Source organism: Bolinopsis microptera, chromosome 7 (assembly GCF_026151205.1).
Source record: "Bolinopsis microptera isolate Bmic1 chromosome 7, MBARI_Bmic_1.0, whole genome shotgun sequence".
Taxonomy (NCBI): Eukaryota; Metazoa; Ctenophora; class Tentaculata; order Lobata; family Bolinopsidae; genus Bolinopsis; species Bolinopsis microptera.
Window position 1 is genome coordinate 7326774 of NC_087078.1, and position 24361 is coordinate 7351134.

At 36.4% G+C, this 24361-nt stretch overlaps 4 protein-coding genes across 6 annotated transcripts in view; 1 reads left to right on the top strand and 3 right to left on the bottom strand.

Moving 5' to 3' along the window:
* Nucleotides 1-1652: 1652 nt before the first annotated feature.
* On the bottom strand, nucleotides 1653-11818 carry LOC134818286 (uncharacterized). The gene is made up of 11 exons (XM_063827777.1): nucleotides 11736-11818; nucleotides 10885-11040; nucleotides 9281-9483; nucleotides 8904-8997; nucleotides 7324-7346; nucleotides 6931-7066; nucleotides 6508-6564; nucleotides 4742-4798; nucleotides 2206-2344; nucleotides 1923-2019; nucleotides 1653-1799 (listed from the first exon to the last, which is right to left on the bottom strand). Exons 1-11 carry the CDS (start codon nucleotides 11800-11802, stop codon nucleotides 1734-1736), a joined length of 1095 nt encoding a protein of 364 aa, XP_063683847.1. The 5' UTR covers nucleotides 11803-11818; the 3' UTR covers nucleotides 1653-1733.
* LOC134818284 (RNA-binding protein 25-like) overlaps nucleotides 10671-24361 on the top strand; it is a 58809-nt gene continuing 45118 nt past the window's right edge. For all 3 annotated transcript variants that reach the window (XM_063827773.1, XM_063827774.1, XM_063827775.1), the window contains exon 1: nucleotides 10671-10694. The gene's annotated coding sequence lies outside the window, so the exon portion shown is untranslated. The remainder of the gene's footprint in view (nucleotides 10695-24361) is intronic.
* LOC134818196 (uncharacterized) lies at nucleotides 12662-16634 on the bottom strand. The gene is made up of 4 exons (XM_063827637.1): nucleotides 16511-16634; nucleotides 16086-16160; nucleotides 15193-15357; nucleotides 12662-14873 (listed from the first exon to the last, which is right to left on the bottom strand). The coding sequence occupies exons 1-4, from the start codon at nucleotides 16595-16597 to the stop codon at nucleotides 14751-14753; spliced, it is 450 nt and encodes a 149-aa protein (XP_063683707.1). The 5' UTR covers nucleotides 16598-16634; the 3' UTR covers nucleotides 12662-14750.
* On the bottom strand, nucleotides 17087-18558 carry LOC134818536 (uncharacterized). Its single transcript, XM_063828151.1, has 4 exons — nucleotides 18449-18558; nucleotides 17944-18107; nucleotides 17566-17654; nucleotides 17087-17449 (listed from the first exon to the last, which is right to left on the bottom strand). Exons 1-4 carry the CDS (start codon nucleotides 18554-18556, stop codon nucleotides 17226-17228), a joined length of 585 nt encoding a protein of 194 aa, XP_063684221.1. The 5' UTR covers nucleotides 18557-18558; the 3' UTR covers nucleotides 17087-17225.

Below are 24361 nucleotides of genomic sequence, written 5' to 3' on the forward strand. Positions count from 1 at the left end.
ATAAACTTACTACTCTACTAGTGAACATTGAAATAGAGACCTGAGGCGTCCAATTGAATAAAAACTCGTTTATCGAAAATATTCTTAAAATCTGAAGGAACAACCATTTGGCTTTCTACTACTGTTTTTGGTAGAGACCGGGGGAAATTGTTGGAACCAAGCTGATTATAATTTATAGGTGGTTTGTGTTCTAGGTCTCTATTTCAAATGCAACAACTATATAAGGAGTCGTTCACATATTTCGTAATCACTGAGGGGGAGGGAGGGGGTTTCTAATTGATTGATTATTGTCATTGATTATGCTAGTGTAATATTTTTAGCACAATAGCTATCTCTAAAACTGATTACGGAGGGGAGAAGTTAAAAATTGTCCAAAACGTGATTACGTAATATGTGAACAACCCCTAATTACCTATCAAACTGGGTGGATAGGAAACAGAATCAGATACTGATTCATATCAATAATATGTTTCCAGAATCTGCCTACTGAATAAGAGTCTGTTCCAGTCTCTAAAATAAGCAATGATCTCAAATATACAACAGCTAGAAGTTAGTCACTGTTCTAGACATTAGTACTACTACTATAATAATTGTTCTAGTAGCGCTGTAGTTAGTACTACTACTATAATAATTGTTCTAGTAGCGCTGTAGTTAGTACTACTACTATAATAATTGTTCTAGTAGCGCTGTAGTTAGTACCACTACTATAATAATTGTTCTAGTAGCGCTGTAGTTAGTTCTACTACTATAATAATTGTTCTAGTAGCGCTGTAGTTAGTACTACTACTATAATAACAGTTCTAGTAGCGCTGTAGTTAGTACTACTACAATAATAATTGTTATAATAGCGCTGTAGTTAGTACTACTACTATAATAATTGTTCTAGTAGCGATGTAGTTAGTACTACTACTATAATAATTGTTCTAGTAGCACTGTAGTTAGTACTACTACTATAATAATTGTTCTATTAGCGCTGTAGTTAGTACTACTACTATAATAATTGTTATAATAGCGCTGTAGTTAGTACTACTACTATAATAATTGTTCTAGTAGCGCTGTAGTTAGTACTACTACTATAATAATTGTTCTAGTAGCGCTGTAGTTAGTACTACTACTATAATAATTGTTCTAGTAGCGATGTAGTTAGTACTACTACTATAATAATTGTTCTAGTAGCACTGTAGTTAGTACTACTACTATAATAATTGTTCTAGTAGCACTGTAGTTCTAGTACTACTACTATGATAACAGTTCTAGTAGCGATGTAGTTAGTACAACTACTATAATAATTGTTATAATAGCGCTGTAGTTAGTACTACTACTATAATAATTGTTCTAGTAGCGCTGTAGTTAGTACTACTACTATAATAATTGTTCTAGTAGCGCTGTAGTTAGTACCACTACTATAATAATTGTTCTAGTAGCGCTGTAGTTAGTACTACTACTATAATAATTGTTATAATAGCGCTGTAGTTAGTACTACTACTATAATAATTGTTCTAGTAGCGCTGTAGTTAGTACTACTACTATAATAATTGTTCTAGTAGCGCTGTAGTTAGTACTACTACTATAATAATTGTTATAATAGCGCTGTAGTTAGTACTACTACTATAATAATTGTCGACTGACTCTACCCTCTCTACTCCCTCTAGTCTCTACATTGTCTCTCGTGTTGAGGTGACCAGTTTGCTCACTACTTTATTATCATGGGGTAATCCTGCTAAAAGGGATGTTCAGGAGTAGAATCCGGGGGAATCAGGGCATTCTCCAAAGTTCAGAAGCTGGTGCCTTTTTCTGATCTGCAAAATAACAAAATAAGACCATGTATTGCCCATTGGAAAGACGTAAGTCACGACGAAGGAAAGGGAAACGGACATGGAAACTGATGGGAGACGGTCAAGGCTACTTGTTTCTGTACTCACCACTTGCCAAGGCTTGATGAAACCGTGTGTAGGAATGTGGAGAATCTGGGGCATATCATCGTAGGCGTGTCCCAGCACCATCCCTATCATAAGGTACCTGGAGGAACGAGCTAGTTTAAGAAGTTGACAACAACTATAGATTAGCACTTAATAACCCGCCAGTAAAAAGGCGTGGTATACTCTCGTATGAAGAAAATTCTTGTTAGACCAGCGACCACTGAGTATATCATGCCTTTTCTAATCTTATTTAATGAAAAGTTAAAGCAGATAAGAACGCACTGACCTCTCTCCTAAAGAAAGGCTGGGGAGGCAGGAGCAAGAGCGGTCCCGTCTTACAAGCAGAGTAGCGTTTCCCAGGGCGGTTTGCGGAGGGTTCCCTCTCACTATATACTCAACAGTGCTGCTGTACCAGTCACAGATACCTGGCGGATGTCAACTGTTAAATGTTTGGCACAATAAATGGAAAAAATAAGTAGCCATATTCGTCATCTTGATGTCAATTTCACAGTGTAGACTGTAGAACGGTGCATTACAGTGCACTACAGTGCATTACAGCGTAGAACAGTGTATTTAAATGTATTCTGGGTAAAATTATCTTTATCCCGGTTGTTGCGACAAGTAAAAATGCTCTTATTAGGGAAAGGAGATTACTCGACGTTTCAATGTAACTACATCGTATTCATGATCTAAAAACAAGTGTTAAAAAATTCAAAACGTAAAAAACATATATCTGAGGCAAAATTTGTGTACATAAATTTATTTTTAATCAATCAACTTTATCCAAAAATTCGATACAAAAAAGTCATAACAAAATTCATAACAAAATTAGTTTATACGACGACAAACTTTTATAGTAAATACTGTACACTCCTAAAACTACTACTAAATATACTACACATGATACAAAAGCATGGAGTGCTACAACGGTGAACAGGTGCATGATGTGAAGTGTGTAGGTATGTATCTAGTGTGGAGTGAAAATGGCGGGAATCCTACTGACCAATGAGAAGTGTGAAACGTGGGAGCCTAATATGGTTTGATTGATGTTATAAGGGTTAGTGTGTTGAATAGGAGGCGGAAGTGTGCGTGTGTGAGATGTGGTCCCTGTACTCAGAAAGTAAACAAAACCTATAAATATCACTAAATATCACTACATATGTGTAGACAATCCCCTGTCTGTAAAGTATAAAATATGTTACACCCTGTTTATTATGTACTTGTTACTAAAAAACGTTTGATAGTTTCTAACTCATCTCTCTTGTTAATGTTAGGTTTGAACTTCAAAATAAGCATTGCTTCTGCAATCTTTCTTCTAGCTGTGTTGCTTTCTGTTTTTAAAATCTCAAATTCTAAATTGGGTTCTGACCCCCTATGTAAACTGTTATAATGAATAGCAAAAGCTTGACTTGTGTTAGAAGGAGTTAAAGGAAATTTAGCATATCTTAGGTGCTCTCCGAGCCTATCATGTGCCCTCCTGCACGTCTCACCAATATAAATATTATTACAGATTTTACAGGTAATCTTATACACAACGTTCTTCACCTCACAATCTTTATCTAAATAGGGAGGATAACAGAACAGTGCTTAAGTTAGATTTTATCTCAGACAGTATCAGTAACAGAATTAGGAATCATTTTAAACAGAACAATTTACCTATTAAAGTTATATTTTCCCCAGCTAGAAAACTAAGAAATATTGTGTGCAATAACAGACCGTATGATAAGAGAACCTGTATTATTAACTCCTGTAAAATTTGTCCTTTATTAATAACTGAAAATAAAGATTGTGAGGTGAAGAACGTTGTGTATAAGATTACCTGTAAAATCGGTAATAATATTTATATTGGTGAGACGTGCAGGAGGGCACATGATAGGCTCGGAGAGCACCTAAGATAAGCTAAATTTCCTTTAACTCCTTCTAACACAAGTCAAGCTTTTGCTATTCATTATAACAGTTTACATAGGGGGTCAGAACCCAATTTAGAATTTGAGATTTTAAAAACAGAAAGCAACACAGCTAGAAGAAAGATTGCAGAAGCAATGCTTATTTTGAAGTTCAAACCTAACATTAACAAGAGAGATGAGTTAGAAACTATCAAACGTTTTTTAGTAACAAGTACATAATAAACAGGGTGTAACATATTTTATACTTTACAGACAGGGGATTGTCTACACATATGTAGTGATATTTAGTGATATTTATAGGTTTTGTTTACTTTCTGAGTACAGGGACCACATCTCACACACGCACACTTCCGCCTCCTATTCAACACACTAACCCTTATAACATCAATCAAACCATATTAGGCTCCCACGTTTCACACTTCTCATTGGTCAGTAGGATTCCCGCCATTTTCACTCCACACTAGATACATACCTACACACTTCACATCATGCACCTGTTCACCGTTGTAGCACTCCATGCTTCTGTATCATGTGTAGTATATTTAGTAGTAGTTTTAGGAGTGTACAGTATTTACTATAAAAGTTTGTCGTCGTATAAACTAATTTTGTTATGAATTTTGTTATGACTTTTTTGTATCGAATTTTTGGATAAAGTTGATTGATTAAAAATAAATTTATGTACACAAATTTTGCCTCAGATATATGTTTTTTACGTTTTGAATTTTTTAACACTTGTTTTTAGATCATGAATACGATGTAGTTACATTGAAACGTCGAGTAATCTCCTTTCCCTAATAAGAGCATTTTTACTTGTCGCAACAACCGGGATAAAGATAATTTTACCCAGAATACATTACAACAATGCGACTCATAAATAATACTCCAATCCGGATTTTACAGTGTATTTAAACTCACCTAACGACTTGTAAAACCGTTTGCTCCATATCAGCTCCTTTACCTTTACTCTGGCCGCTGAAATAAATAATATTTTAATCATTGAACTGAATAAGCCTGTAGAAGGGATTAGGGAAATAATAGCTTCAGTGTTCCTCAATCTACTTAAATTAAAAATTTTCAGTAACTCACGCAAATTTAACCCTAATAAAATGGCTGCCAAAACGTATATTATTGCTCAGTTGTAAGGGACACAATTAAACTGTACTATATTTCACTTACATAGTGTGATTGCATATTACTCAACTATAAACACCTATTAATCAAGACACACTGATCGAAGTTTGCCACGATATCAGTATTATTAGTATGTGTTTATTGTCGGTAGTTTTTCAGTTTTTGGCAATTAAATGTAAGCCGAATACAACCTCGTAAAAATCACAGCCTTCAAACGATTAATGAAACCTCGACAAAGTAGCTCCATTCAATACAGCTCATCACAAAAGAAAACAACTAAACATGAAAATACGAGGTCCAGTTAATTTTGGAGTGGAGAAGGTGGACTCAACAATACACCGTAATATGGCTCTTAAACTACAGGGAGGGCAACTGATTGGGGCTAACTCAGTGATACTCGCTTACAACAGTCCTGTACTTGATGACGTCATCACGGGCCAACAGAGAAATATTGTTGAAATGAGTAGGTTAGTAAGAGGTTGTTGAAGTGAACAGTTATCTGAATTGCAGTTGCTTATTTTGGCCGTAATTACTCATGATCTCATCCTTGTGATTGTGATATTTAAAACTTATGACGTCATAATTCAAAGTCAGAAAACTCACCAACAATGATTTCCATATTGTATACTTAATAACTGAGAATGAAAGTGTCACCCTCAGTTTAACTGACTACCCACTGAGTTACGAATCAGTCTATCAGTTCAGAAGGGTTCTGTATGGCGGAGAGGTTGAAATGGACGACACGAACTTTAGAGAATTGCACCTTCTAGCTACCATTCTACAGGTAGGAGTCAATAATAACCGCTTGTAATTGAACTATTGAAGATTTAAAGTGTTCATAAAACTGCACTTTATCCTATTACAAAACTTATTTCTGAATGTTGTAATGTTATGGGCTATAGGTGGAATGGTTACGAGAAAACTGCAAGGAATACTTCAAAGACGTGGTGAGAAATGCTGAAAATTTCGGTTCGCTTAGCAAAGTGGTGGACGAAGCGTTATTTGCGAGCGAGGTCTCAGAAAACTCAGAACTAGTGGAGATAATATCAGATAAACTAAGAGATATGAACCCAGATCAAGTACACGACTTCCTGAGAAGTTTCATGGCAGATTGGAGTAGCCTCTCCACAGAGCAGCTGAAATTTGCGATAAAGGTGTCAGAGGAGGGGGAGATATCGAACTTATTGAGGATCCTGAAGTATAACATCGAAGTAACCGGGGTATTTGATGAGACCTCCAGATTCATATTACAGAATATTGATGTGTCTAAGTGTTTGAGAGAGAATGCTAAACTTTATAATGAGATATTTGGGATGTTAGTAGATGCTGGGCTTGACTCGACCATATGTTACAAGGGGCAAACTAGCAAGGTTCAGGAGATATTCGATTACATTTTCCGACCTTGCACTAAATTCTGATCATTAAATATATGCTTGCTGATTAGACAGTATAGTTGGCCCCTAGACTTGATTAATTATTTAGCGATGTTCATCGGAACTATGTCATGTTAAGTGAAAATACCACACAAATATAAACTGATATTGACTTACCAAAATTGTTTTTGCAGTATGATTCCTGTATAGCCAATCTTGGACAGTGTGGACAACCTGTAATATTGATTAATGTGATTACTATAATCGCTAATGACAACCAACGCCCGAACGCCGTATATTGATAATTGATTCATCACTCAAAAACTTTGGTTATATAACAAAATTGATTAGATTACGAGAAATATTAGCGAGAAATTGTGCATAACCGCATGGAACTAGCTACATAATCGAGGGCGCGCGCGCGCGTGTTGAGTCAAGTGGTGCGCGCGTATCGTCCCACTGCAATCATTGTATAGGAACCCGCGCGTTACTGAATTTACATATCGAGTGGTACAAAAGAATCGTTTTCAGAGGCTGACAGCCAAAATCTAGAAAGCTTCAAATGGGGTGAGATCCAAGATTAAACGTTCCTGAACTAACCAGCTCGTCGTCCAGATATTTTCACGAAGCTGGAAACCAGCTCACAGCTGAAAGTGTACGGACATTTGTCTCTCCGACAATTAGATCGACGTCGTACACAAATCTTGGGATGTCTTCCTTGAGGGCAGGTAACCAACTAGAGGTAATTAAGAGTAATTAAGAGTAATTGGGGGTAACTAGAGGTAATTTAATTGAGTTGGAGATATCACCAGAATGATTTTTCAGTTATTTTTACACTCGGTCGCTTGTCAAGGCATGTACAGGAGAATTTTCTTTGTAATGAAATTATGTACCACTTTGTGCAACAATTTGAAAGTTGATCGACAAACAAGATCAATTTTAATTGGATCACAATTAATTATTTAAAGGCGACTTTTAAAATTCTGTACTCACCGGGCAGGGGTTGAACTCGTCATCTGAAATACAGGAGTTATTGACGGTGACGTAATAAAGGCCTCCTCAGTCCTCGTGGACCCCTCAATGCGTTGTGTCACAGGGGGGGGGGGGTGGATTATGCCGTGTTTAAGCCCTTTTAACGAAAAATCATCCAAATTTATTTAATTAACAGATAAATTTATGCGTTTCTCAAAGTTGAAGCGAAAAATTCTTTAGGGGTAGAAAAAGCTGCCACAATATATACAGTACGACTTATCAAAAATAGAAAAATCTGATTTTTTTTTAATTTGTTAAAGCCTCAATTGTCAATATCAAGTCTCAATGACCGAGTTTTACCAACTTTTAAAACCAACCAAATTCTTTGCTGGGTCCGATTTACTGTTTTTATATACGTTTATTTTACGTTTTCATATTGCGCTGAATTGCCAACAGGGCCATTTCCCGTTAACTCAATTACAACTTTGATTTGACAAGTTGTGTTTAATACTTGCTTGCCCATACTCAACAATTATACCCACGGGACTAAATCTAGCTAGACTTGTACTTACAGTTGCAGTTTCTGGTTTCAGTGCTCATTTTTCACCTCTAATTTGTAAATTCCTTTGATACTTGATATTGTTGGAAAATCTTAGGGACTTCTAAAACAGTTTTCAAAGGGCTGAAGTAGCATCATTACATACGTATCAGATTTTAAATAAGTTTTGAGTACCAATTCTAAGCCCAAGAATAAATAATAAAATGGCGGCTAATCTTATCGGACCTAATAATAACTGCTAATAATAGCTGAACATGACCTCCCAACTTTATCTTGAAAAGAACTAGCGCAGACAGCTACAGAGTGACAGTTTTCAGATTGGACTGTCATGATTCTAGCCCATAAAAACGGAGTAATTTGATAATCTGTCAAACTTGGTATTCGGGTTGAAAAACGGAACGTCCATAAACGGAATACTCCCCTTAGATTTGATAACAATTACAGTCGCACCTTTAAAATCCCAATTCCACTATATTGTTAGGTTTCTCTCTTAGAAATTCGGTATTCTGTAGAATTGGAAAATTTCAGCATCTTGTTGGGGGATAATTAAATTTTTAAATTTCATAAATTACATATCAAGATCTGGTTTTAAAAAGAGGGCAAAATCATTTAAGGTCCAATTTTTTAAAACACTAAGTTTTAAAATTTACGGATAACTTAGCTAGATCATAATTTCGAGAGCTTGGTGAGATTTGAGAATGAACCGCATGGATGATCGTTACGCCGGCGTGATATTATGTAAAAACTTCTCAATACTTCAATACTTAGGGAATGTTTTCGTTACATAATTGATATTTAATTTACGAGTGGCAGTCCGGCAGTCTCGAGGGGGAGGGGGGCATAAAATTGCATAAAATGGAGACTTTTTCTATGGAAAAAATGGAAAAACCCTTGAGTAATTCTCCATTTTATGCCATTTTACGCCATTGCCCCCCCCCCCCCCCCCCCCCCCAGCAGTCCCTGTTTGATGCTTTACACTTACAGATTAGCAGGGTGGTATAACAAAATAATTTAAAAGGTTAGAAAGACTAAAAATATAAACCTACGACGCAGGAAGGACGCTTCTTACAGGGCAATACAAGGCAGTTCTCTAACTTCACCGACTCACACTTGTAGCCCTTACTGCACCTGTGACCCTGAAACAGGCCAAATATTACAAATCACTAAATTACAACCCTAATGAATTAGTGAATGAAATAGCCCTGAACCTAGAGCGCAGTCACCCTGAACCCCGAACCTCAGCCAAGATAACAACGCTAAAAACATTAACAATCTGGTCTGGAATTTTATCAAATATTTCCGTTATATCGTTACAATAGTTTAACAGGTACAAGTGTCTCGTTTACTAGCCCAAAGTACGTGTCTGTTATCACAAACAGTTATATTTATGAAGGAGTAAGTGTGTCTGTTATTACAAACCTGGCAGACATCGCGCTCAGCAGCACCACATGCGCTGGCTGGTACGTAGACATTAGTAGGAGGGAGGCAGCCATCTTCTGCAATAAGACAACAGGTAGTGTCACAGGAACCATGGCAGTACTTGGTGGAGATGTGGGCAGGGTTACAGATGGGGTTGTATTGGGCTGCTACACAGGACGGGTACACGGCTGGTACGCCGCTCTCTGCGGGGGAGGAGGGTTACTGATAACACGTTAGGTGGGGTTATTGACATTTCACCAGAATAGAAACACCTGTTTTGGTAGGGTTTATTTGATAAGGTTTAAATTAGGCAGGGCCGTCCTGTTTAAGTAAATATGAGTCAAAACACCTGTGGGCAGTTCTGTAGAATGGACAAGACCTTGTTCACTAAACGTTACTAATTAGGTTATAAGGGCCAGAACATTCTAAATTAGGAACATTCCAGCATTGGCCCTTCTTATCTTAATAAGCAAAGAAAGATAAGATTTATTAAATTTTGAGAAGTGGATATTGTTGCAGTCATCTGGAATGCTGAGTCCAACTAGATAATAGTTAATCTTAGTATTACAGTATAGTATTATAGTAGTATTACAGTAGTATTATAGTAGTATTACAGTAGTATTATTAGTAGTGTTATAGTAGTGTTATATTAGTATTACAGTAGTATTACAGTAGTATTATTAGTAGTGTTATAGTAGTATTACAGTAGTATTACAGTAGTATTATAGTAGTATTACAGTAGTATTATAGTAGTATTATAGTAGTATTATAGTAGTATTATAGTAGTATTACAGTAGTATTACAGTAGTATTATAGTAGTATTACAGTATAATATTACAGTAGTATTATTAGTAGTGTTATAGTAGTATTACAGTAGTATTACAGTAGTATTATAGTAGTATTATAGTAGTATTACAGTAGTATTATGATAGTATTACAGTAGTATTATAGTAGTATTATAGTAGTATTATAGTAGTATTATAGTAGTATTACAGTAGTATTACAGTAGTATTATAGTAGTATTATAGTAGTATTACAGTAGTATTACAGTAGTATTATAGTAGTGTTATAGTAGTATTATAGTAGTATTGTAGTAGTATTATAGTAGTATTATAGTCTAGTATTATAGTAGTATTATAGTAGTATTATAGTAGTATTACAGTAGTATTATGGTATATTATTATAGTATCAAATGTTGGAGTAGTTCGCTGTTTATTAGTCTCGTATTGAAATACTGATAGTTGGATAATATGCAGTTGAGAGAGACAAGGACAAATGAAACAGGAAGTTAGGAATGTAGGCAAATTTTCGGCGTCAACGCCATCTTCAGGCTCAAATTATTTGTCATATAGTAGTGTTGAAAGTATTAAAAAAGTTTTAATAATTTCAACACTACTATATAACAAATAATTTGAGCCTGAAGATGGCGTTGACGCCGAAAATTTGCCTACATTCCTAACTTCCTGAATTCTGTTTCATTTGTCCTTGTATCTCTCAACCGGATATTATCCAAAGATCCAACTATCAGTGTTATTATAGTAGCAGTATTTATATTATGACTATGAAATATGAATAGCAGTGAATTGCCACCCCCAATTACTCACCCTGGTTTGAAGTAGGTTTGAATAGCTCGCTCTTGCAGTGCTGTATGTTGTTAAACAGGAATGTGTTGTAGCAAGAGTCAATAGTCCTCCCACATACACACCTCCCCTCATCTATATCACACCCTTCGTACAGTACAGTGCAGCCGTGGTAGATATCTGGAGTTGTAGCTTAGTGTAAGTAGTTTCGTTTGCTCTGTCCAAAATTATAATAGCTCCTAATACATAGGGCCGGGGTCGTTCACATAATATTACGTAATCACTTTTTGGCCCATTTTTAACCCCCTCCCCCATCCGTAACCAGTTTCACACATAGCTATTGTGTTAAAGTGTTAAAATAACGCTAGCGTATTTATTTAGAAACCCTGTCCCTCCCCCTCAGTGATAACGTAATATGAACGACCCCATATTTAGTCGAGCACTTTGCAACGTTGGAAACTTTGTAATAATGATATAAGTAGTGTGTAACTTAGTGGTAGATATCTCAAGCAAACTTGACTATTTATCAGGTAAACTTGCTCTCTTTAAAGGATGAAGTACATTGTCGGTATCAGAGCACACAAATAAGGTAAACAATTTAAACTAATTTAGGGAGTGATAAGGATCCGGAATACTATTCACTAGAATTAACTGACATATTAATGTAATTATTATTATTATTATCATAATAATAAGAATCATGAGTTATTCCTCATTTGGCAACGAGGAAAAATAATTCGATATCTATTATCTAGTCATCTGAAAACTAATTAAATATAAATTATGTAACTAAACAAAAGCAAAACTAACAGCGGGAAAAGCGAATGAAAACTAACGCTAACAGCAAAAGCAACAACAACATTAACGTGACTTACCTTTGAACTGAAGGGATACTGGCAGTAAATGTAGGATACAAGTTACCAGAAGCAGAAGTGTTCCCATAGTAATAGTACAGACATTTCCTGTAACATTTACTGCTGCAAGTTTGTAATACCGGCCTCTAATACCGGCCTCTAATACCGGCCTCTAATACCGGCCTCTAATACCGGCCTCTAATACCGGCCTGTAATACCGGCCTGTAATACCGGCCTCTAATACCGGCCTCTAATACCGGCCTCTAATACCGGCCTCTAATACCGGCCTCTAATACCGGCCTCTAATACCGGCCTCTAATACCGGCCTCTAATACCGGCCTCTAATACCGGCCTCTAATACCGGCCTCTAATACCGGCCTCTAATACCGGCCTCTAATACCGGCCTCTAATACCGGCCTCTAATACCGGCCTCTAATACCGGCCTCTAATACCGGCCTCTAATACCAGCCTGTAATACCTCGTCACCGTGACACAAAAACTGTGTACCCTCTATTATAGTACATTACAGCTCTATTTACCAAATATTTCAGGTACATCCGCCCAATATATATAGTTACAATGTAAATCAGATTATTGCACAACAAGTGTACTTTAGGGCTAGTAAAACGTATATGTCAATATATTAAAGATTTGACAAATTTGACAAACGAACCATACTCTGTACGTGAACCATATTACTCTGTAGTCTGTATACGTGAGGGTGGAAATATGGAAACAGCTGGAACCATTTTATTTAATAGTGTTAAATGTCGGTAATCTCGTTCTTTCTTAACCTTATTTTCTGTCCGGGTTTTAAGTTCCTTATCTTTTTCTGGTCCGGAATTTGATATTTCACTGTAATCTACTGGTATTTCAAAATAGTGTAGTAGTGAGCATTAGTTACGACCGCCACCAGGCACACTTTTAATTTTCGGTTCTTCAAACAGATGTCATTCCATTTGATATTACAAACGGCACTGATATATCAAAATAAAAAAGTCGTAGTTTACAAGAAAAATTGAAGTTTTGTTTACATTAAACTATTCAACAAACAGCACATAAACTTACAAAATATTAACAAAAATATTACATTCCTAGAAAGATTTCAGGCGCTTTTAAAATTATTGGGAAGGGGCGTATAACAAAAGAGTGTGAAGTCATCTGCATTGCAGCTGATATTAGTACTTTATCGGCCCGTCAATACCTATAAAAATCACGCAAATCCAATTACGGTGACAAATTTAATATCGTTAAATGCGTTATACTTTGAAGGGTACGTCAAGTCAACATTGTAAATTAAGGATAAATGTTATTAACTTTTCTGGCAAGTATCCACGCCTTTAATTATCAATGGACTCGCAATTAGGGCACTTTTCCAGGAAAGTTATTTTCGTAACCGTTAAAATTTCAATAGAAAATTCACAAGTCGTGAGCCGTAAAATAGCACAGTTCGTTAATCATGGGGATCGCCTAACTTTTTAACAATATTTAGCCTTAAAATCCACAACAGCGTAAAGAATTTATCATAATAGGGTTACCCGAGAAAAGAATTCCTTCAACGGAAAATCTAATAAAAATTGCGTTCACTAAATATATTCAGACAGTGAAGCGTCAAACTGATATAATATTTAATACGGTCTCACACAATGACCTGGACCAACTGGCTAACATTGTCTCAAATAAACAAACAACCAGCTTACCAGGTACCAACAAACTAACTCATCAATCAGCCAAAATAGCCGACAATTTATACGAATTATCAAGAATTTAAAAACGTTTCAGGGTAGGTTTTGCGATATTTTCTGGGATCTGCGCTTAGATTTACATAGTTAATTGGGGACATCGGAATGTTTAATGCAGTTGCATACAGTCTTAAAGACTATAGTTTAAGAATTAATGAGTGAATCCGTTAACTAGTACGTGGGTTGATGTTTACATTTTTCAAATTTTAAAAGCTAATTAAAAAATAGCCGCGTAGAATGGAAAGAAATGTTGATAAAAGACGGAATGTTGGGGCCGTTGTTGCTGATCTACGTTATTTACGGGAACCATAGTAACAGTCCTATCACATGATATAGATAATGGAGAATGAGGGAAATACCAAGGAATTATAGCGGTGACTTCCATTCTAAATCAGCTTCATCCTTCATTCCTCTTGGAAACTCAATAACATTCTTCCGAAGTTTTCGTTTTTGGCAAGATCTTGGTTTGAGGTGGCATGTTATATTAGCAGAACTCAGTTAGCTATGTGTTATCAGGGCCATGAAGTAAAGTTGCGTGGTCTAGTAAACCTCTTTCAAAACATCCAAACAGAATCGTGCCAAATCGGGTGACGGTGACTTATAGGTGGGGAGCTGGAATTTTAACACAGTTATTTACCAATCAGTCGTATGTTCCGCCTCTCTACCCGGAATTAATTATATCTTAAATAAAACTCCAATTTTTTCGAGCTCGGTTTGTCGCTGACGTTTTTTACAAATTCCCCGCTTTAAAACAGAAATAGTGGTCGCAAAGCTAGCGTGCCCCTTTTTCAACAGAGTCGCCAATTGGCAAGCCTGTAACCAGTAGAGGGGTTGGTACCTCCTAAACTAAATCGAGGGGGCAATGCACCCTCTGCAACATAAAGTCTCAATTTGCCACCGACCCTCCTCATTGAGTTACATATGTCGGGAAATTTGCAACCGAACGATAATAACCCGCGTACGTTACAACCACAATTAAAATAAACTTAAAACATCGCCAAAAATCCTTTTTTGACCAGAAAACGCCATTAAGTAAACGTGAACTAGTGATCGTTGACACTGTAACCAGATTACGACGCATTAAACCAGACTTATTTGCAGTCCAATAGGGTTACGGATATATGAGTCCAACTCTAAAACAACCGAACTAATAAACAATAACCTCATCAAAGTGACAGTTGTCCTTAATAACAGCGACGCAACACATCAATAAATCAAGTTAAAACAACGATCTGTCAATATGATCAAGTAATTACGAGTAAATATCAGTAAATATCAGACGACACCTTTCACTTCAACAGTGGTTCCTAATTCTGATTCCAGTGGAGACCCCCCTCAAGATGGGAGCTGGTACAGGGTTCATCCCCTGCTCTCGTACTGCAACCATCTCCGGCAACTTTGAGTTTTTCTTCTTTATCTGGTAGATTTATAGTGAGAGAGGATAACACGTCGCGTTGGAGGTCACGTGGGGGACTGGGGGTCGTTTGATCATCGTATGATTTTATCAGCATTTTCACAGTGCCGTCATACTCATACGCGTTATTGTGATATATTATTTAATCGAAAGTTCTATATCACATTCTATATCACGTAGTAGAATGTTCTTAATTGGATGAAGTCATTGAAGCAATTTGGAATTTGCAAAGGCTATTTCTAAAACTGCACATGACACAATAGTTCCTGCCATAGTGACAGATTCTAGAACTAAAAACAGCGTCTCAAAACCCGAAACCAACCTCGGAGGTATCAATGTCGAGATAGCTCCACAGGGTGCTGGGTATGGGTTGAAGAGCTATCACCTCACACAAGAACTCCTCCAGTGCTGTGCGGCGTGACTCGATAAAGCGGGGGTGCTGGTTGTTGGCGACGATACGGCGATTGGGAAACGGTAGGTTCTTGTGCTGAAATAGGAGATGTTTTAAAAGCGACCGCGCAGGGATTATGGGTAATGGTGACGTTAATGTTAGGTGACTAGACCGTAGGGTGACTAAATCAAGCGATGGAAAACAAACTGTTACCATGTTAGGTTAGACGATATTATTATAGATGTTGTGATTTACGGTGTGATTAGAAACACTTTTTGCTCTATAAATCGTTAGCCAAAAATGTCTTCTCATTGCTCTTAACGGAACACATGATGCAGTATTCTCAAAAGTCTCTTTAAATTACATAACTAAACAGCCGTGAGTTTTTAGAGAGAATCAGGTTCAAAATGTGAATTCTGATATAAAGGTAGGGCATATTTTTTTGACACGTGACACTTGACAGTAATTAACTAATCAGCTGAACCACTATTGACCAATCCAAACCCAGATTCACAGTGACGTATCACATCTATTATCTTCAACACACATCGCATGATATAGAAATGCGTGCAATAAATGAGGGGACTATCTGTATGAGGGGACCATTTGTATCATGAGCACAGATTACCGCATCAAGGTATTAATAACTCAATAATTTAGGCTGCACAATCCCGTTGAATGATAATAATATGATTGCTCAGTTGTTCATGATTTGTACTACTACTAATTTATACTATGCGTTAGAAGAAGGTGGGTTATTTTGCTGAATAAATGAGTAATTCGCCGACGAAACTTTTCTACAGAATATTTTCGTTTAACCCTACCTTTACACTGAGTTTCTTATGTAGATCTCTGAATGTACTGTAACGTAGTTTTCTGGTGTAGTGATCTTCGTCCAACTGTGAGAGAATGCTGGTTAATTAGTTAATTATAATAATTAATCACAGCGATTAATAATTATTAATATTGACATGTTATGTTCATAACGTGTTTCATTGATCTTATCTATCTTTTCCATAAAACGGAACGTGCAGCTGTCTGCAGACTGGTCCACAAACTACTCGTGACGTCATGATGGTAAACAGATCATATGAACGGTATCTTGGATGCAATTAGTTACAATTACCATTAATTGATATGCTGGTATATCCTGTCCTGCATGACGCGCTTCTGACGACAGAAAACATTCTAACTTTGCTCCTCCTGTCCCGTTAACGTTATTAATTTATAGATTATTTTAAGATCTTACCTGTATTTGAACCTCATATTGAGTGTAAGCCTTTTCTTTCTCCGAAGTCTTAGTGTACCAACTTGGGATTCTTATACTTATCCTCATTATCCTTCTTATTGTGTCTCACATGTCAGAGTATCATTCACCTATATTATAACGACAGGGATCAGAATAACAAGACAGCACCGTAGTAGTTATATTAATTCAGCGTAATAATTGTAATACATAGACGTGATACTGGAAGAAGCAGCCCATGACGGTATATAACATCAATGTCATGACTGCATGCGGAGGCCAGAAAAACTGACTACTTGTACCTTCAGCAATCAGCAGATCGAACGGTGGTACGATTTAAGAATTTTACGATTTTAAATATCGAATGAACTCCAGCTTGATCCTCAATTTACAATAACATTTATTCTACATTTAAGAGCACTGGTTAAAAATGTAATTGTCATTTTTAATTAAATCTTGTAGTTATGTTCCTAATGATTGTTGTCTAACTTGGAACTTTAAGTACTAGGCTAGATTTTTAGTATAATTTCGTTTCAATTCCAGATCTTAAAAAAAGATTATAACCAAATAATAATGCAATTTCGATAATAAATAAATCAGCGTTCATTATATATTGTTAGATTGTCACAAGAATTGATGTCCCAACCAAGAACAAGAAATTTATTCGGCTTATCTAATAGAAATGTAAATGGATTTTAAAAACTTTAAAATATTAAAATTAATCCCGTTTGACTAAAAACTGAGCTGCAGGACCAAGTTTCACTTTGCTGAATTTAGATTTTTTAACAGCATACTTTTGTACAGTTATAACGTCTTCATTTAGCTCATATTTGCTGTGCAATGATTTTAATGATACTGCTCTGATTCTAGGCACATCCACCTCTGCTTCTGTGCCTATTGACGAATAAACTTCTTCTTTCTCTCCATCTGATTGTTCATTTTCTGAAATCACAGACAAATTAGTCACAAATTGTTTGGTGTTTGATGACTCCAGAATTTTCAAACAAGGTCCAGATATAATCAATAGCAAATTTAAAAGTTGTGATAAACAAACCCACCTTTAAATTCTTGTTTAGAAACAGCTGATAGAACAGTCGAGGATAATACACGCCTTTTCTTATTGACTCTTAAAAACTCTTTAGCGTTCCTAAAAACATTGTCAGTTTGATTTATGCTTATTGGTAACAAGAATTCATTTTTGATGATAACTTATTCCATAGAAAGCATATTGCAGAAGCATATTATATACTTTAGTCGGTAATATTATGGGGGGTCTAATTTGGTCCTTTTCGGGCCACAGAACCATATTTGTAACAGTCCATATTTTTAACACCCATAATTTTCCCACCCATAATATTACCGACTAAGGTATAGGTATTACGAATTGTGTTAAAATATTACGTAATTATCGAAAGCTGGTATTGTAGAATAAAAACCTTATTGCATCTGACTCTTCCATGAATACTTCTTTTGACTTTGCAAAAGATACCTCCTCTGGTGTTTCACTCTCACTATCTGAACTTTCATTTCCTATCGAAATATTTATGTCTTTTTTCTCATCGAGGTTTTGCTCCACCTGTAGGTCAGCGCTGTCACAATCCTGCAATTATGCACGTTAAAACTTTAAATAATACAGAATTATACAGCAACACACCTGTATAAAAAACAATGACGACAAAGAATGTTCAGGTTGAAAAAATGCTCAGGCCCAGCTGCAGCTGGTTAGGGCAGGCAAAAGTAAATAGGACTGTGCTATATGATTGAGAAATGGGAAAACCAGTCACTCCATGTTAGAGCACACTTGCTCTGAATTCTTACTCCTACCCCCATGCATCATTATATCAATTACTTTTAATTTTCTAGAGCAGGACCAGTGGATAAATATTAGATTAGTTTAGAAATTACGCCTAAAGAATGGTGTAAAATGTAAATAGAACACACCTCCACTTGACTTTGACTTGAGCTAGTTACTTCAGCCACTTGAATACTCCCATTCTCCTCGTTACAACCAGATTGGATTCTAATTCGAGCAGACCTTCGAGTAGTCATCTCTACCTGATAATGAAGAACTTAATTTCAAATCCTAAAAGGTTCAGAATATATAAAATAGGGTTTCTTTAAGTATCAGTAAATAGTAATATTAATTTCAGTCAAGTCATACACAAAACTTTGTGTGTGGTTCCCTTCGATGACAGACGAACCGTCCTAAAGAGAAACATTCTTATCTTTGTTGTCAGATGTCTCATAACATCAGAATATTGTTCTTTACTCTTATCAGCAATTTTATAATCAGCGTGTTGGAGGGTCCTGTGACATGTAATATCTGAACTTAGTATACCCACCAGATTTACAGATTAAGGACTGATTAATATACTTTTCAAATCCACATGCTCAGTGTAAAAGCATGTTCTTTATCCTCCAACCTCCAACCATATCTAATATGTTCTACAGTGTTCGTTGTTCCCTGCATATACTATAGTATCGATAACTAAGGCCAGCAACGGTTAAGGTATTATATCACACATTCTTCGCCCATGGCTCCGCTGTATTGATCATGTAGTACAGCTCCTCATTTAACCCTCACACACGATTTCTCGAGCATTCAGCTGAGTAGACCGGGGGGCTGCAATTGCATAGGTCCATCGGAACCCTTAGCAGAACGGCAACGCCGCTCACGCCATGGCTAGTGACACAGGCAAGGATCGAACCCGCAACCTCATGATTGAGCAGCATATCACGAGTAAGGCAGGTCGACTAACGAACTGCGCCACTAAGCCATAGTAGCAGACGTTTCAGATTTGTTAAAGTTTGCTAACTGTCATATCAGCCAAATCTTTTAAACTTTGTCTTGTTGTTATTGGGCTTTTAAAAAAGGGGGGGGGGGACCCCCAACCCATGTAGCTGAGACACCTCACAGCAAGTGGACCAAAGTGGCTCTTGCTTGTGAACAGTGCATCAACTACCCGCCGAAGCGGTGGGTTGGGAGTCCCCCCTGGGGTCATTTCGTCCGTAAAATTGTATACAATATAAAATAGTACAGTAAAATATCTACAAAATTTAGATAAACAAATATAGGAGACCTCAAAGCTCGTTTTCTGGGGGATGAGGTTTGAAGGAAACGTCTTGCAGTTCAAGATGCTGAAATTTTTGTTTAACTGATATGATTTTTGACTTGGCTCTTGGCTTCTTTTTTGTGGTCAGCTATCATCTCAGAGACACGATCTACAAACAAAGTGCAGAGCGGTATTATACCTCCGAAGGTTGTGAAGACTAGAGGGACAAAGGATCCTTTCTCTGACTGAAGTACTCTCTCTTCATACAAATCTTTCTTTTCTTTCTCATGATCTCTATAGATCTTATCTAGTGACCTTGATGTCAAAGAATGTTCTTTCAAAGGGTTCATACAATCCGACAACTGCAACATCAAGACGGGCTTCATCCTGGGTGTTGGTCTTCCTTGAGAATGAGCTTGGTTGGACTGTCAGGAGTGCTGGTTCTATCCTTACGTCTTTACACTTTGCTTCTCGGAGGAAGAAAGCAGCAGTGTCTCTTATGACATTGTGGCGCATGAAAACGTGTTATTGGGCTAATCACTCAATATTAAAGAATAAACCCTATATAAAACCAACCCATTTAAAAACTCAATATATTCTCTCAAATATTGGGAGAAACAAAATCACCCTTAACCTTGTGGCTCCAAGTTCAAATCTAGACTATCTATATTATCACTATCACTCAATATTCATTTTTGTTTCAATGAGTTTGAGTCTTGAGGTCAACAGAGAAAAATCTATGTTGGGTCACTGCTTTTGTAAAATATTGAAAAATGAACTGTTGTATGTACAAGTTCTGGAATTTGAAATCAACAACCATTCGTATTTATATGCTCAGGCAGACGACGTTCTATAAGTCAATTTGGACAACAACGCGACATAGCATAATTTTACAATATAGACAAAGGATCTTAGATTTTAAAACTCGTTAAAGACGCTCAATTTTTTAAGTAAATAACAACAACAACAACAACATGGCGAACCTAGCAAGCTAGAAACGAGGGGCCGATCTCCTTTTCGTGTAGCGCTCGGCCACGGTCCTTTCGGTACAGATTTCCCTGCAGCATAGTCGGGACGCTGGCCAAGGCATATGCACTCGTGTTATTTTCGCAGCTCTAATGAAAGCCACTACCATTCACACCATGGTTTGGTGAGCTGCCCTTCAGTTTTTGAGATTTTGGCCCAACTGGGTTTCGAACTCGCAACCTCCAGGCCAGTAGACAAGTAAATAACAAATAAGTAAAAATATGCGCGGCGCAGGAAAATTAAAATCTGTATAACTTTACTTTTTTCAGTTTCAGTTGCAAAAACTATTTTATTTTCGAATACGATGATTTCAATACATTGTAAATGATCTAAAACCACAAAATTATTGAGGTTTCCAATCAATGATAAAGTTTGTAGCGCGATGCACTACTTACTACTACTAACTGGGCCGCGCCGCGCATCAAATAATGTTTCTTGCAACATATCGGTAGTTAGGCAAAATCTGCAAAACCAGTAGATTGGCAAAATGCACTATTGGGCCTCGCCAAAGGTTTGAAATCGTGAATTAACAGTAGACCATTTTCAAATATTAATTTTTATCGCCCATAATTTAACTATTTTGACTCAAAAGTGCAAATGATCTCATTGTGAATGGCGCAAAACACAATTGAGGTATTCAACGTTGTATTCCCAAAGAGAGCTTTGATTAACGGAAAATCATTCAAGTAAAAAAGAGATTTTTGAAGATTTTTGAAAAAAGCTTTTCTGCTGTCCCTTTGAACAAAATTTTTGGGGTTTTGACTTGTAGGTTTATAACTTACCAGGACGTGCGCCGAGTTCAGAGTTGGACTCGTGATCGTCGACGGTCCTATTTGGTAATATTTGGAACAAATATTTACGAGTATCAACCGTTAAGTTTTGACTAAAATTTTGACCGCATGAGTGATGACAGATGAGTGACCAATCAGTGAGGTCGATGTAGTAGAGGCTCTTACGGGCATTGTCTGCTCGATACGCTAGGGACCCCAGATACACCTTACTAGACGTATTTTTGACCGTAGAATCGATTAAAAGTAGTTTTAAGATGATTGGACTGACTTTTTGGGGGTAAAATCGCAAAAAACCGATTTTTGGGCAAAAAATAGGCCAAAAAACCATGTTTTTTGATATTTTGAACAAGTTAATTTTGTTGGCATGTCGGCAAAACTTGCATGGAGATAGCTAAAACACAGCCGCACAAGATGGTTTAAAATTTGAAAAATCCCTCTATTTTTTTGGGGGTAAAAATCCAAAAAAGTGGTAAAAATTTTGACTTTTTTGCTTGAAGTTTGAATAATTTTTTGCAGTTGTATTAAATCAACCCAAAAATAGTCACATCGTGTTTGCCTAAATTTTTCCTTTCCGAGAAGTACCCACTTCATATACTTTATCGAAGTTTGAATATTGTCACTCCGCAAGCGTTTTTGCCAAATTTTCGACGCGCACTACGCGCAAAAGCATTTAGTTGTTATCAATTGGCATCCGCGCGTTCATCATAAATTTCAAACAGCTATAACTCAGCGAGATTATGTCCGTTCTAGCTCATATTTTCACACCAAATAGAAAACAATGTAATCTTATTGCTGACAAAATATGAATATAATTACTTTATTTGCCTTAGAGTAATAGACTGTCAAAGTTTAAAACGTGCATTGGTATAGCACGTGACTAATAAAGCCAAATTTATACTTCTTAACATATTATCGATTCTTAGACATCATACTATTGTGTCCAATTAGCGGTAAAGTCTTTAAACTCGTAGCAGAAAACACGTCTTTTTGCCCGTAAGAGCCTCTACTAATGAGAGTGACACAAGTCGCCATGCACCATTAAGGACTGAAAGCAGTATATATCCAGAAAAAACTTTGATGCAATGAAAATTTTGAATGTGTCCTACTGGTACTAGTAGGACATGTTCAAATTTTACCTGGGGACCTCAGGCTATCATGTTCATAAATAGTGAAACAAATTTAGTGAAACAAATTTAAAATTTTCTCCTTTATTTTACAATCATAATATAATAATATTTATAAGTCTCCGTTTTGAAAGTTTTAAATTTTAATATATTCACATTTCTATTTGTATTTAAAAGTAAGTATGTCTCGGTATTAGGTGAAGAATCCGAGAAACTTCCAGTAGTCTATGGAGTGCCGCAGGGGAGCTGTCTTGGTCCCTTACTTTTTATTATTTATATTAATGACATCCGTAACTCATCAATTATAGGAAAGTTTATACTATTTGCCGACGACACTAACATATTTATAGAAGACACATGTGTCAAAAGACTATACGAAAAAGGAAATGAAGTTCTATCATTTGTGTACAAGTATATGAAACTAAACTTATTACATATTAACATTAAGAAATGTTGTTTTATTCATTTTAAACCCTCACGGGCCAAAGAGGAAGTAGAAAATGACGAGAACATACTAACTTTAAATAATGTAGTTATTAAAAGAGTTCAAGAAGCTAAATTTCTAGGCGTTATTATTGACGACCAACTTAACTGGAAATCACATACGCAGTCACTTAACTCAAAACTTAAATGCGAAGTAGGAAAGCTGTGCAGAATACGACACATTGTCCCAAAGCAGTATTATAAGGATTTATATCATACTCTATTTGAATCACATTTAGGATTTGGAATATCTGTGTGGGGTGGTATTAGCAATAACCGACTTGAACCTATCTTTAAAACACAGAAAAAGTGTATAAGAATTCTGTTTGGGGATAGAGAAGCTTACCTAGAGAAGTTTAAAACGTGTGCCCGAACACGACCTGTTGATAAGCAAAGACTGGGGTTGGACTTTTACCAAAAAGAACACTCCAAGCCCTTGTTTAAAACCCACAGGTTGTTGACGGTCCACAATCTGTACAAGTACACTTGTCTCTTAGAACTATTCAAAATTAATAAGTTAGAGGAACCATTATCACTGTACTCATCATTTAACAGGTCACCACGACGAGAGGATTATTTCATTACATCACAACCATCCTCACAATTCATCTACCAATCATCCTACATGTGGAACAGCTGTCGACAAACATCAAGTAAGATAAGTTTTAATACTCCATCAAACGGGTTTAAGAATATATTGAAAATTGCCTTACGAGAATTGCAATTCAAGCATGATACACTTGATTGGTGTGAGCTTAATTTTGCCACAAATGAGCTCAAGTTCTGATTTATGTGAGTTACTAAAATGACCATATATCTTTTCTCATACATATAACCACTGCACTCCAACCAAAAACATTACTTACACCATACTCCACAAATGATATATATATATACACAAACACACTAGTACCGAGCAATCGCACTGTAAAACATGCTCACGATACACTCAAAATTGGAAATATTCAACGGCTTGTATATGAAACTTACACTTACACTCAGTGTACACCCAGTGTTAACTAGTATTACACACTGGTAAACTCTACGTAACGCGCGAAAATAATAATTCTATGGCGTTTTCATTGTCACATTTCACGTCGACGGGATTAAACGCGCGCGCGCGCGCGTAACATCTTATCTTACTGCTATCTCAACGAATAAACACACAACGACTTTGACAATTGACCGACGACTTAACGATTGTGAGTTATGACGGACTTAACTGTATGGGTCAACTACTAAAACTGCATTGTATACTATCTTAATCATTATACTGGACATGAGATGACGAAGTATCTTGAGCAGCACTTTATACCTCCACTTAGAACTTGATTAGTCACGAACAATAGAATCATTATAAATCAATACAATAAAACA

Excerpts from the sequence above, each read along its gene's own strand:
- LOC134818536 (XM_063828151.1), bottom strand. The coding sequence starts at position 18,556 with ATGACTACTCGAAGGTCTGCTCGAATTAGAATCCAATCTGGTTGTAAC. Across the intron at positions 18,108-18,448 it reads CAAGTCAAAGTCAAGTGGAG|GATTGTGACAGCGCTGACCT; the intron begins GTGTGTTCTATT and ends GCATAATTGCAG. Across the intron at positions 17,655-17,943 it reads GAAGAGTCAGATGCAATAAG|GAACGCTAAAGAGTTTTTAA; the intron begins GTTTTTATTCTA and ends CAATGTTTTTAG.
- LOC134818196 (XM_063827637.1), bottom strand. The coding sequence starts at position 16,597 with ATGAGGATAAGTATAAGAATCCCAAGTTGGTACACTAAGACTTCGGAG. Across the intron at positions 15,358-16,085 it reads ATAAGAAACTCAGTGTAAAG|CACAAGAACCTACCGTTTCC; the intron begins GTAGGGTTAAAC and ends CTCCTATTTCAG. Across the intron at positions 14,874-15,192 it reads TCGACATTGATACCTCCGAG|ATAAAGAAGAAAAACTCAAA; the intron begins GTTGGTTTCGGG and ends TAAATCTACCAG.
- LOC134818286 (XM_063827777.1), bottom strand. The coding sequence starts at position 11,802 with ATGGGAACACTTCTGCTTCTGGTAACTTGTATCCTACATTTACTGCCA. Across the intron at positions 11,041-11,735 it reads AGTATCCCTTCAGTTCAAAG|ATATCTACCACGGCTGCACT; the intron begins GTAAGTCACGTT and ends CTACAACTCCAG. Across the intron at positions 4,799-6,507 it reads ATACTGCAAAAACAATTTTG|CGGCCAGAGTAAAGGTAAAG; the intron begins GTAAGTCAATAT and ends TATTTATTTCAG.